This window comes from Juglans microcarpa x Juglans regia, chromosome 6S (assembly GCF_004785595.1).
Source record: "Juglans microcarpa x Juglans regia isolate MS1-56 chromosome 6S, Jm3101_v1.0, whole genome shotgun sequence".
In the NCBI taxonomy this organism is placed as follows: Eukaryota; Viridiplantae; Streptophyta; class Magnoliopsida; order Fagales; family Juglandaceae; genus Juglans; species Juglans microcarpa x Juglans regia.
This window is the reverse complement of record NC_054605.1, coordinates 15,177,114-15,191,636: the sequence shown is the minus strand read 5'-3', so window position 1 is coordinate 15,191,636 and position 14,523 is coordinate 15,177,114. Positions and strand designations below refer to the sequence as shown.

Below are 14,523 nucleotides of genomic sequence, written 5' to 3'. Positions count from 1 at the left end.
TATATTGTTTTATTTTATTTTATTTTATTTTATTTAAATGTTTAAAATAGTTAGAAGACAACCATACACATTTAAATAAAAAAAATAAGAGAAATTCTATTTGCACTCTCCAAATGGGGACGCAAATCCTTTATTAAATGGAAAAAAGTACTATTTTGATAAAGATATTATTGTAATTTTAAAAAAATTTAAAGATAAAATTGACTAAACTTATAATGCAATTCTCAAATAGAGACTGCACGAAGCAATGCTCAAAAAATAAAAACAAAAATATAACACAAAGTGTCTTCAAGAGATTGTTTGGTTTTTTGGTCTACGTAAAGCAGTTGCGGGAATGTTTTGACCTTTAGTGAAAAAATATACAGTTTTTAATTCATACAACATAAAGTGAAAATTTTCGGTAAATTATGATTTTGCTAACAATTAGATTACAATTATGAATAATGCTACAATCTTTTGTAAAAAATTATGGTTTGTCAAGAAAAAGAAAGTTTTTCCTTTCTTTCATTTTTTTTTTGGTGGGATCTACTTTTTGTAAAGTAAGACTACATTTGAGAATTCAAATTGAAACGACAAAACCTACCATTTTAGAATATCACAGTATAGTAATATTGTTTTAAAATTTAATTGCACAGAAATTAAAGTCATTAAATTTTTGATAATATTTCACAGTAGTGAGTTATTTTTTGCCTTGTTTAAAGTCATCTAGAGGTATACATTCGACTTTGAAAGTCATACCGAAAGTATTGCTTTCAAACCCCTTAAGATTTGAACTGTTAAACATGGTGTCAAGAAGATGTTCTTATTGCTATAGAATATAGGGGTTGAGCTGCTATGAGTCTTTTGTTGCAACAAGAGGTATGAAAAGGGTTTGAAGTGGATGATGATGTTCTCCACTTCAACATCTCTGTATACTTGAGGTAAACCAAGCTCAAAATTTGCATGTATTCATCCAATTATTGGTAAAGTTGCTCTGATGAAATTTTTGTTTTTTTTAGCTCCACAAACTCATAAAACGTACAGAAAGAACACACGATGTAAACAAAAAACAGAAAATAAATGTATTAGTCCTTTTGTATGTACTTGCATTCACCTGTTATTCCTATCAACTGTTTTCGGATTGTACAGTCGTATGACCTTACTCGAGTCTTGTCTTGTAATCCAAGCTGCAGTAGTACTCGACCTTGACGACCAATTTCGTGTAAGCTTCTAGTCAGACATGATGATCGATCAGAAGTACCAATCTTGCTACCATTGCCAAAATGATTTGTTTGCAATCCCTGTTCATGGATTAGTTCTAAGAACAACCTCATCACAATTGTTCATAAATAAATAATTGAGGGCAAAGACTACTAATTAACACGTTGCTAAGTTTCCAGATTGTCAAAAAACACGCATTGTTTGTTTTCACAAATGAGATGAGATAAGATGAGTTGAGCTAAAAGTTGAAAGTTGAATAAAATATTATTAAAATATATATTTTTTAATATAATTTTTGTTTTGAGATTTGAAAAAATTGAATTGTTTATTTTATTTTATATGAGAATTTGGAAAAAAAAATTATAATAATAAGAAGAGATAAGAGTGATTCAATTCATTTTTTTAATAAAAATATTTGAATGCGACTCATTGATTATAACTTAACATATTTTCCAAAGAAATGAAAAAAATAAAGAGACATGCTTCTTTACTTTTGTGGCTAAAATATTTTTTTAAAACAAAACATGTTTCTAACAGTCAATGTTGAAAACCATGAAGTGACTAAGATATTGAGATGAGATAAAATAGTTTTAGATGAAAGTTGAAAGTTGAATAAAATATTGATAGAATATTATTTTTTAATAATATTATTATTTTAAGATTTAAAAATTTGAATTGTTTATTATATTTTGTGTGAAGATTTAAAAAGTCGTAATTGTGAGATAAAATGAGATGAAATCGTTTCTGTATCCAAACGAGACCTAATTTCAGCCCTACGAAGGATCAAGTGCCTACAAAGGACATACAAAACTTTGTGATTGGGCACTTACCTTGCCTGGTATCTGCTAAGATCCATGCATTCCAAATCTAATCGTCCAGGAAAATTTTGGGATGCATTCCAAATCTAATCGTCCAGGGCACTGTTGTAATTGAGAGCCCTTCGCAGCTTCCGATGGTCTAGGACTTCGACTTCAACCAAAAAATCTGAACAAACTGGTCGATGATCTGAGAGTCTTATTTCAGCCATTTTGTAGGAAAGTTGTTTTATACCTTTTCCCAACCACAGTATACGATCACACCTGCATAAAATACAAAGTACCCAATTAGCAATTGGTCTATCATTAGTTCACTATACCAAAATTTTTGTGTCTACGTGCGTCTAAGAAAGAAAGCTCCACTACTGTCAAAATTAGGTCAATATTCCCTTGAACATACTCCAGCTAACTAATACGGTCTCAAGCTCTGAGGGAAGTTAATCTGAAATTAAAGAGTTTCCAAGTTGATTAACTGTGCAAACAGACAACCCAAACCGATCATAGTCGAATTAATTGGTTTGACTTGGTTTTTTTAGTTTGGTGGGTTTGGCTATCAAGCAAGCAGATCATGAGGTCAGTTCAGTTTGAGAAGACTTCCTGAACCAAGCCAACCCAGCACATGCACACACCTAATTTATGGAACCATGATGACTGTAAGCTTTAAAGAAAAGATAAATTATATTTGCAGTTTTAGAATGTGCAAATCTTGTATACTTTTTTTAAAAAAAGTAGATAAATCAATGATCCACATGAAGAAATTCTTTTTTTAATAATAGACTTCATTTTTTTCAAAGAAAGTGTGCGAGACTTGCATATCCTAAAATTATATATAGTATTACTCTTAAAGAAAATACATAACAAAATTTAATATATATATAATATATATAAATAGACAAGCCATAAATACTCCAATGCATTAAATTGTCTATCCTCCTAGTGCAATTAAACATAGCAAACTTTTTACAAGAGGACAGTCTCTTATGACGTCTCTCCCCATTAGTCCCTTCTCAAGACAAGGTATGCACTCTTCCCTTAGGGCGACAAATTATATTTTCGGGTTATGTTCGTGTCGTATCAAGTCATAAACATTTAATTATATAAATCAACTCGAACCTAGCCTGTTAAACTAAATATGTCAAACTTCTAAACTCTAACCCGACCCATTTAGATAATATGTCGTGTCGTGTCGTATCGTGTCGTGTCACTCATTTTGACTCATTTAATAATTAATTAGAAATATATTAACACGACACGACTAATTTAAATCCGTTTGTTTCATGTAAATGAGTTGAATTAAAATGCATAAGTCATTTGACTTGATTAACATAATTTTACATAAAAGTTAAAATTGATCACAATATATTAAAAAATATATATCAATATTTTTCAAATTTTAACATATAATAAAACTAATATTACAAACCATATAATAACAAATATGAGCATAGGTCTAAAATTACAATCCCAACAATAAAAAAAATAAAAACATAAACATATTGAGAAATACCAATATTAGAGCATTAACATTAGACTATGCAAATGCAAATGTAAAATTTGCATAATATGACATGATTTTGCATTTGAGATTCCACTCAAAATTTATTCCCACACTGGATTATCCATCTATTAGTCAAAATAATAATAAAATATTATAAATTCAATAATATTTTTTTTTCAACTTTTTTTTTGTTCTATTAATTGAAACCAAACTGCCCACAGATATATTTAGTTACAAACCAAACTAGAGTGCAGAAATCTGCCCACCACAAAAATTAGCAATCAAGTGCAGCAAATACATTAATATAAGTGCAGAGCAATATTTCTAGAGTGCAACAAATACATTCTAAATATTTAATATAACACAATTGAAAACAACACCTGTCTATTACATTTTCACCTAAAAAAATACCATTGAGAAAAACACAAGTCATCACTAATGTTCAACACATTTCACCCTATCACAAAAATATATACACCTCCAAAAGTCAGCCCATCACAAAAATATTTGAGAGATGGCATTATTTGTGCTCATAGAAAGGTCATTATCTGAACCTCGCAATTATTTGAGAGATGGATGCAAGAAGAGTACAACAAGGAACCAGCGTCTGATGTTTATCGAATAAAAATAAGCTTTGGTCATACAGTAGACAATTATATATGACCCACAACCCTAACGCACTGTAGCTAAAAGTCATATATTTTTCCATTTGGATAATCCAATGCAGGTAATTTTTATGTAAAATAAGTCAAATTTTGCATTTGACTAGCATTTGGATAATCCAATGCCAGACTGCCAGTGCTATTACAACTTGACAATAATAAAATATAATTTTGAAATAAATTTTAAACGGGTCAAAACAGGTTGATTTCGTCTCAAGCAGATTGACCCGTTTATAAATATTGTCTTAACGAGTTAACCCGTTTTGACTCGAACCCATTAACATCAAACCCAAATCCGCTAATTTTGTGTCGTGTTCGTGTTGAGTTCATGAGTCGTGTCACATATTTCCACCCCTACAGTTCCCAGTCCTTAGAGAGTTGTACTTACCAGGCCGGAGATCTCTTCTTCTCCCCTTCTTTTGGGTTCTCACCAACATATCTATCGGAATTGATTTCATACTTGTAAGTGGGTGGAAAGTCTATCACCCCTTCTTTCCATCCATCAAATACATGCCCACTCCGAAGTTCTTTGCTTAGCTGCAGCATAACATTATGTTATTAAAATCCTTTTTTTCAATAACATTATGTTATTAAAAAAAAAATTTAATGTCTTGAAATGTTTTCATATTTGAAATACATTAACATCAATCTCAGCCCACAATGTCTCCTTCAGATGAAGAAACGCAAATAAAGATTTTTAGAAAGCAATAATGTTATAATTTTGCTTTTGGTTCAGAATAAACAATATACCAATGTTTTAAGAAAAGTCTAAAATTCTAAAAAGAGTAACAAGCTTCTTTGAAGGTCTAAAGATCAGATCCAACACTCTTAAAAGTCTGAGGTAGATTCACATTTGGGCTGGTGTACGAGATATAAGCTGGCTTGACACAGTATAGGGGCAGAAAGGTTTCCCAATAATAAGACCAGGGCTATCCCTATCACAGTCATGCAAAATTAGAGCATTATGAGTCTCACCTGATCGTTGTTGAGAAGTTCATCCCACCTTCTAAGATCAACCAGTTTCCTAACTTCAGCATCTAACATGTTGATACGATAATTCAAATCCCCAAACCAGAATATCTGACTGTTTACAGTGGGATCCAATCACAAATTCACATTCCATGTAAAAATGATTAAGAAAAAAAAATACAGGAGATTCCAAAATTCAAATGAACATATTTTGCTATGTATGAAGATGGAAATTCCAATTCCAAAATAATGCTTACTCATGAGAAGGAATAGTCAGTGGTTGATCTGTATTGAAGATAGATGAGAAATGGGTACGTCGTATTATTTCATACACATCAGAATTTCGCCTCTGCTCAGCCCCATCCTTCTGACCAGAGGTCAGATGAGAACAAACAAAGCACATCCGTGATTGAAACAATGACATACTTACAGAAACAGAGCCCTACATCAGCAACCACAAGTTGGTTACAAAATCCAGCAACATCAATATTATTAGCAGGTTCAATATTCATCATATATATATATATATATATATATATATATATATAGTGTGTCTTGTCCTCCTACAATTGATGAAATCTCCAGCCTGCCATCAATCACAATATGGAGGTCACTGTTTCCCTTCCATAAAAGTACATAAATCATGTGTACTGACCAAACATTTCTTCCCATTTAGTGGTACGGAGGTGGCAACCCTTCATAGCATGATGCCAAACAATGTAACTCCGAGTTCTGCTACGTACAGTTATTTTTGCATACTTTGTATGCATTCCACTGATGTGATTGACTAAATCAATTATTTTATATTAAAAAAAAGTGACGTAGCAATTACATTTGTGGGGTGCACAAAGAATATGCAAAAGTGACTGCAAATAGAATTTTTGTTTTCGTTTTTGGGTAGCTGTAGCAATCAATATATTTTCGGGACAGGATAATCTCAGCACAGCCATAATGTGTACGCGCGCACTTGTGTTCATGTGTGTGCTTGTGCACTTGTGCGTGTGTGTGCGACGTTGATCTCGCAGTGGAGGAGGAAACTCTACTGCTGCAAAGGTTCTTGAACTTTCTAGCATAAATTTACTGGGAGTACCTTACCTTGTTTCCCATGTAGCCCATTAGACCAACTCCAACGGGAGAAACTTCCAAATTATTAATATGCCTTCTCAGCATCTTGCGCACCCAAACCGATACATATATCCCTACCATCTGCTTGCTGACAACTCTCACATATCTAGTACGTGACTTCACATCATTTTCGCTTACTTCACAATTATGCTGCTCCTCCTCCTCTGGTAATTCAAGAAATTTGTCATCTTCCTCATCAGAAAACGTGTTGGACACATCAGAGAGAGAATCAAGAATTTCAGGCTTCTCTTTCTGCTCCATCCACATCAAGCCTAGATTACCAGAGCTATAGTGCATACGTTTCAATCTACTACCATCTAATGCAAAATTTTTCTCTGTCAAGTTAAAGCCAATTCTACCGGAACTGCTAAAGACTCTTCGCAATTTTGAACTGGAGGAGATAACCTGAGGGGCTGCGTCTAATGAATGCTCAGGCCAGTCTAATCTATTGTCACAATCAAAGCCATATATTCTCCTTAATTGTATGTTCATTCCAATATTAACTCCTTTATCCAGTGCCTCTGGTTCCATGTCATAACATTTTGTTGTCCTGACATATTCCTCGTTCTTCATTGTTACTGAATGAGCATCAGCCTCGGATGCAAGCATGTCAAAAACAGAGGAAGTCCTTAACACGGGGGAGGGTGGGGCACTATAGCTTTTGTGTTTGCTTTCAGGTTCCAAAGACTTGTTGAGAGTTTTTCGTATGATCTCCTCCCATTTTGGAATGGGCCTGGTATCCTCTGCTCCCAGTACATTCCCAGCATTCAAAGGGACTACCTCTTGGAAACTGGAAAAGGCAAATAAATTTATATTGAAATCAGTAGGTAGACTATTAAACCTTCTTAGAAGCCAAAATAACCAACCAAGTGACCATTGGAGAGTGCAGAGACAGACAGACAAAGAAAGAGATAGATACACGAGAAGATTTTAGCACCATGAATGTAATTAAGGCAGCAGTGTCAGTGCTCAATAGACCCAAATCACGAAGGAAGACACAATCACTTTTAGTTTGCGGTGTGGAGATAGCCTTGCTCCAAGATTAAGTTGGAACTAGGAATCCTAAAATCTTAATGAAAGGGGGCTTGGCATGTACGTGATCAAAGGCAGAAACAGCCTCTGTGGCAGGATCTATTGGGTATAATTCAACAGGACCCTAGCCCATCTGGTGGTCCTGAACCGCCATTCAATCCTGAAAAGAGAGCTCAGTCATATGTTCACATTGTCACAGATTCTTTGAGTAACTCTGGTACATAGTCATATGTTCCTATTTGCTTAAGGTATACTTTTTTTAATTAACTCCACTATTCTACCACTCTTCCACATATTCAGGAGATGGCTTTTAATATATACCATTCTAAATTCTTCAAAATACATAGTGAAGGCACTATTAGCTTTGATAATCAATTGCATCTCAACCAATAACGGCAGATGTAGAAGACACATAAATTGACCATATTCTGATAAAACACCAGTCCATGGATGAGGAATCACTCACCCAATAATGTAAATATCTGCTGGCTCTTCTGTACAAAGCCAGTCATCAATCTCAAGATCTTCGTATGGAAGTCTTCCAGCAACATTCCAAGTGCCAATTGTCACCCTATGGTAAATTAAGTTTTAATTATAAAATTCCAGGAGAACCAAAATCCTTTATATAACAGCATAGGCAGGTCAACCCCAAACCTCACAATCTTTGTATTGATGTATTGCACACGCAAAGTTTCTGATTTCCCTCTCCTGTGTCTTGACCGATAACCTGTGGAAGATGTATATAGACAAGTGGAAATCAAAACCACAGAGAATATATGCCAGATGATAAAAGCATTGTAAAAAAAAAAAAAAGGAAATCATTTTATAATTTACTGAGATAATCGCCATATAAAAAATTATAACTGATTAAAAAGTTACTTTGCCTCCATTCAGGTCTCAGAAAGTGTGATGGAACTAATAGAAAGATTCTAAAATTGCTTTAAATTTAGTTCCTGCTTTAACAAAAGTTAATCTTTCCCCTACCTTTACTCTCATACTTTCCACAATCCAAAAAAAAAAAAAAAAAAATGTTTAAGATCCAAGATCACATCAATGGCATCAGTGCATCACTATAGAAAGAAAACCAGAAAGATCAAACAGATGAGACTTCCACAATATGATATAATTCAAATCAAGAGGAGCCGCACCACAATGTTGTAAATGGTAAATATGACACGTATCCATAATTTTAAGCAGAAAAGAGAATTTGAGAAAGCAGGTTTCATCCTAATAGTAAACAGTCACCAAAAGAGAAATCGAAGTACTGCCTGAAGTTTGACTGGGGCGTATGAATTGGTTTTCCTGCGTCCTATGGGCAAGATCCTCAGACACGTGCATTCTTTCATCCTTAAGAGAATACACTGTAAAGATTTTGCAGAAACAATGATCAAGTACAGAAAGTAAAACAGTCAAGGTAAACATGCTAATACCATACCATCATCTTCACTTTCGGTGTCAACCTCATCTGCACTAAAATCATACGCCTTGGGCTTGATATTCAACCACTTTTTCATCACCATCGAAGGCCAAAAGGCCTGCAATCAAATGCAAATGGCGAAATACATAATCAAGAATTATATATAAAAATTATATATATATATATATGCATATATAATCTTGATATATAAAAACTGGTAAAAGAAGTATTAGATGACATTAAAACATACCTCAGAGCGCTTCTCTCGCTTGGTTCTCATTGTCTCGAGATAAAAAGTTTGTATTGAAGGCCAAAAACACTTATATATTTATTAGACTTTCAAGGCACAGGCTCTTAAATATTGAAACAGTCACAAACATGCGATCCCCAGTGTCCTAGGCGATTAAATAGTTAAATAAGAGGTTTTTCAGACCTAAGAAGATGATAAAAGTCAGGGTGTAGGCTTATTTGATGCCAAATAAAAGGAAGATTCATATCAGGACCAAATAGAAAGGACGAAAAAGATATGGACAATTTTAACCGACATCATCAACTTGCGAGAAAAGAGTACACAATGGTCCTTCCACCATGTTGCAATTTCTAATGCATAACATAAACGAATGATATGGTTGAAAATTCACTAAACCTCTAGAAAAGGTAAAACGTCATTGTCAGGACAGGAAGTGATCTATAGCTTTACAATCCGATATGCTGCAGCGATTTCTTTCAGCAAGGTGGTGGGCTGCATAGTTGTTGAAAGAAGATTGGATAGCAGAACATAATCTAATAACATCCATAGAAAAGAACAATTGCATGTTCAAGATACAAACTAATAGGATAATTGCCAACAACTTAACGAACCCAAAAAGCTAATTACACCTAAGCGTTGACACACTGTGATCCGACCACATTAAGGCATCACCCACCACAAATTAGAACTCAGGATATTAGGCCATAATGTTCCTGCCAAACACAAACACCAAGTGAGACTGGCAACTAAAAAGCAGCATACATATATTCTGATAATATAAGTATGTATATATAAAATCACAGCCAAGAACTGCAGTGACCCCACGGAACGGGTTTGGCACTAAAAAACAGAGTTCAACTCAAATGGGTAATCAATCAAGTAGTAGGTGTAACATGAATTATTTCAAGGACAGCCTTAAAACTCACTGGCATGGCGGTCCACCTCAATTTGTTTTTTGTTTTTTTTTTTCTGGAAAAACTATTTTGAAAAATTGACTACAGATATATAAAAATGTCTATTCTTATTGAACCAGCCATGTAAAATCATATAATGATGTGTGAGAAATCGAGCAATGAGCTGAAAGATATAAGTGATCCCAGAAGTGGACCCGGTGCTCAACTATATGTGAATGCTGTCAACCACGTCTTCGCTGGTAAGTGGTAACCACAGAGAGAGGACCAATAGCAACGTGGAAGACTGCCTTTGATAAAAGCAATCAACATTGGAAAAAAGAGAAAAAAATCCTTTTAAGGACGGTTTGGAGGGTTAGTTGGGATGATTTTAGATAAAAATTTAAAATTGAGTAAAAGATTATTAAAAGATTATTTTTTTTGAATTATTAGTATTTTAGGATTTAAAAGAATTGAATTGTTTATTATATTTTATATGAGAATTTAAAAAGATTGTAATAATGAAATGAAATAAAATGAAACTATTTCTGTATCTAAACGAGACTTAATTTCTGATGGATTTCATAAAAAAAAAATGGTGGAGTGGAGTGCGCAAGTGTCGCACATTTTCTATTAAAAAATTGAGTAAATTTGATATCTATATGAAAAAAAAAATTAATTTTTTAACAGTGGACTCTATTTTTAAAAAAAAAAAATTATGTGGCACTTGCGCACCCCACGACTATACGTAACATTACTCTTCATAAAAATAAGTTGATAAATAAATATGATTTGATGCGATACGTCGGATTATAAAATTATTTCTAAAATATTATATAAAATTTTATGAGGTTTTTTTTTTTTATATATATATATATAATTTTAGCACTTCTCGAATAATAATAACAAAATATGAGAAATGACAGAAAAAGGTAAGAAATTTTATAAGCTGAGGTGTGTAGGGCAGCTGTACCAATTGTGGGCGTTTTTTAAAACATTGAAAATTTGAACATTGGAAATCATAACAACTTCCTAAAGGTGATGATAGATATTGGGCCTTAATTTTGAATTGAGAAATGTTTGGTTTATTAAATTCTATGCAAAAATTTTATAAATTAATATATATTAATTTTATTTGTTAAATTATAAAATTCTTTTTATTATAAAGTAGATCAAAAAAATTATATTAAAAATTTATAAATTCTCTGTGTAAAATTTATATGGAGATCTCTTGTGCAAGTTTTAACATAAGGTCCCGTTTGAATATAAAAACACTCTTAACTCATCTTATCTCATCACATCACATCATTACAATTTTATCAAATTTTCATACAAAATATAATAAACAATTTAACTTTTTTAAATTTTAAAATAATAATAATATTAAAAAATAATATTTTAATAATATTTTATTCAATTAATTTAAAACTATCTCTATTCATCTTATCTCACTATTTTAATTGTTCATACAAGACCGAGTTTCATGAAACAAAAATGGTAGGGACACAACTAGCTAGTATATAATCAGGGCAACAAAATAAAAATATTATTTAAAAAAAATTGTTGACTATTATGTTGACTTTGGAGCATTATAATTCAAAATATTATTATTTTATTATAGAGACGTAAAATAGTTTGTGTCAGTAACCTTAGTACGGACGGTCTTGATTAGCCCAGAAAATTTAGAATTTAGGGCCATATAAGGTAGTTTGGAATCGAAAAATGTTTATCTTATTTTATCTTATAATTATATATATTTTTTTTAATTTTTACACAAAATATAATAAATAATTTAACTTTTTTAAATCTTAATTTAACTTTTTTAAATCTTAAAATAATAATAATATTAAAATATAATATTCTAATAATATTTTTTTAACTTTTATCTTTTATTTAAAACCATCTCGTCTCATCTCTAAATCCAAACTAGTATTAGATGTTCTATTTCAAACACTTTTAATTATGACATGCATATACCTGATTGTTGAGCACCCATAATAATCGGTCTATTTTTAACACTCAACTGCATAGGTATTCTAGGGTTTTTGAATACATGCATGAATATGTGAGGGCATATAATATTTTAATAATATTTTTTTCAACTTTCATCTTTTATCTAAAACTATCTCGTCTCGTCTCCAAATCCAAACCATCCCAAATGGACATTCTATTTTGAACACTTTTAATTATGACATGCATATACATGATTGTTGAGCACCCATAATAATTGGTCTATTTTTAACACTCAACTGCATGGGTATTCTAGGGTTTTTGAATGCATGCATGCATATGTGAGGGCATATAATATTCTAATAATATTTTTTTTAACTTTCAACTTTTATCTAAAACCATCTCGTTTCATCTGTAAATCTAAACCAGTCCAAATGGACGTTCTATTTCGAACACTTTTAATTATGACATGCATATACATGATTGTTGAGCACCCATAATAATCGGTCTATTTTTAACACTCAACTGCATGGGTATTCTAGGGTTTTTGAATGCATGCATGCATATGTGAGGGTATATAATATTCTAATAATATTTTTTTCAACTTTTATATTTTATCTAAAACCGTCTCGTCTCATCTCAAAATCTAAACCAGCTCAAATGGATGTTCTATTTCGAACACTTTTAATTATGACATGCATATACATGATTGCTGAGCACCCATAATAATCGGTCTATTTTTAACACTCAACTGCACGGGTATTCTAGGGTTTCTGAATGCATGCATGCATGCATATGTGAGGGCAATCCTGATCCAAATTAAGCCACCCTCTCTAGTAGTACTCAACTTGTTCGACCCACGCACTAAAAGAGCACTATATTGTTAAAGGAAGCTGCCAATGATCAATAATCACAAAATCCAAAGATAAATTATATTATAAGCATGACATGACATATTATATAATGATGAAGAAGAAGAAATATATTTGCACTTTATACTCCTAATTATGGCATAAGATAATATTTATAGTTGGCTTCATAGCCTTACTAGACTTGTCCATTGTTGCTTATGTATATCGCCCCTGGTTTTGTGCCGAATATTTCTCTTTGTTCTTCTTCTCACTTGAATATGTTAGCTTTTTTATCTACTGAGTAAGTTAGCAGTGAGATGAGATGAAATGAGGTGATTTTAAATAAAAGTTAAAATTTAAATAAAATATTATTAGAATATTATTTTTTAATATTATTATTATTTTAAAATTTGAAAAAATTAAATTGTTTATTATATTTTATGTAAAAATTTTAAAAAAATTATAATAATAAATTAGATGAGATGAAACTGTTTTTATATCCAAACAAAACTTTCATATGAATATTGTGGCATACCTTTGAACTCACGGGACGAGCACGATTCAGACCAAACCAAACACATGTAATAAATACCTAGATTTTAAAAAAATATATATATTATTCTCCTCAAAGGATTTACGAAACAGATAGAGTTGAGGGGTGTACGAAATAAAGACAAAGGGAGATACGAGGGATTTATACACCAGTCACAGATTTTTTTTTTTTTTTTTCTTGAATTTCTACGAGTTCAGCAAAAAATGATACTCATTATATACACGAAAGCGATCCAAACACAATCTGTAATACATGTGTAGACGTAAAAATAAAAAAATAAAAAAATCTTCAGACGATTAGACAAATCACACCGATCGAGGCTCGAACAACTCCAGCGAGATTGGGAATGGATATTTCTCCCCTTCCTAACTGTTGCACTACTTTTATGCATTAACAGTTGACTCTGTCTATGGGATTGAGCTACTTTTTATTCCGAAAGAGAGAGAATGACGATTTTTTGGCACGCTAAATAATTTCCAAATGAGTAGATGAAAGTTTTCCAGATAAGTATTATCAGCTTTACAATTTTTATTTTTATCAGCATTTAGCAAAAAAATGACGAGTGGGGCTTTTCTTGCCTAGGCAAAAAGCCATTTTACCTGTCAATTGAATTGCAAATACTCAGTGCACTGTACAAAAGGATGGGATTCACCCACTACACACGAAGGATACATATCTAGGGGTGTACTATGCACTTAAATGCAATGTGCACAGTGCATGTGCAAAACAAGCACCCATGCACAGTCGTGAATGGGAGCACATTACGTTTATTTACTGTTCACCGTCATAAATATACACATGAATATCGTACAATCACAACGAACTATTGCCAGAGATTCCACACCACACCGATTGAGACCCAAACGACTCCAGCAGGACCGGGAATATATATTTCTTGCTTTTAAATTGTTGTCCTATTTTTAGGCGTTTAGAGCATGCATGCAAGATTTCTTTATACTACTATCTAGCCCGTGATCAGGACGTACTAAATTACTATGTAAAGGTACCATAGCTAATGGAAGATGCTATGGCCACCGCTCAGACGTCCCACTCCCACTTCCTGCTTGACGTGGAATGCGACGTTGTAAGTGTTTAGAAATTAAAAAATAAAGCCTTTATTTTGTCTTCAACCTTCGTCTTTAAGTCAGAGAAAAACCCATCCCACCAAAGAGAAATCAGTTCATCTTCAAGCCAGAGAAACTCATCCCACCAAAGAGAAACCAGTTCGCATTTCATCTTCAAGCCTCCATTTCATTTTCAAGCCTTCAGAGAAACCCATTTGGTCATCAAGCCTCCATCCAGTTCGAGAAT

General features: G+C 32.5%; 1 protein-coding gene across 6 annotated transcripts; it reads right to left on the bottom strand.

Annotated features, from left to right (window-relative positions):
* Positions 1-1,198: 1,198 nt before the first annotated feature.
* Positions 1,199-9,979, bottom strand: LOC121237060 (type I inositol polyphosphate 5-phosphatase 2-like). Of its 6 annotated transcripts, XM_041133618.1 has the most exons (14): positions 9,965-9,979; positions 9,614-9,681; positions 9,365-9,460; positions 8,969-9,113; positions 8,737-8,836; positions 8,570-8,662; positions 7,956-8,028; positions 7,768-7,872; positions 6,240-7,059; positions 5,402-5,586; positions 5,151-5,259; positions 4,564-4,712; positions 2,031-2,279; positions 1,199-1,280 (listed from the first exon to the last, which is right to left on the bottom strand). In XM_041133618.1, exons 4-13 carry the CDS (start codon positions 8,996-8,998, stop codon positions 2,105-2,107), a joined length of 1,839 nt encoding a protein of 612 aa, XP_040989552.1. In that variant the 5' UTR covers positions 8,999-9,113; positions 9,365-9,460; positions 9,614-9,681; positions 9,965-9,979; the 3' UTR covers positions 1,199-1,280; positions 2,031-2,104. The 6 variants fall into 6 exon arrangements, with proteins under 6 accessions (XP_040989552.1, XP_040989551.1, XP_040989555.1 ...); XM_041133617.1 differs by lacking the exon at positions 9,965-9,979 and having other exon boundaries at positions 9,614-9,894; XM_041133621.1 differs by lacking the exons at positions 8,969-9,113; positions 9,965-9,979 and having other exon boundaries at positions 9,614-9,895.
* Positions 9,980-14,523: the final 4,544 nt, after the last annotated feature.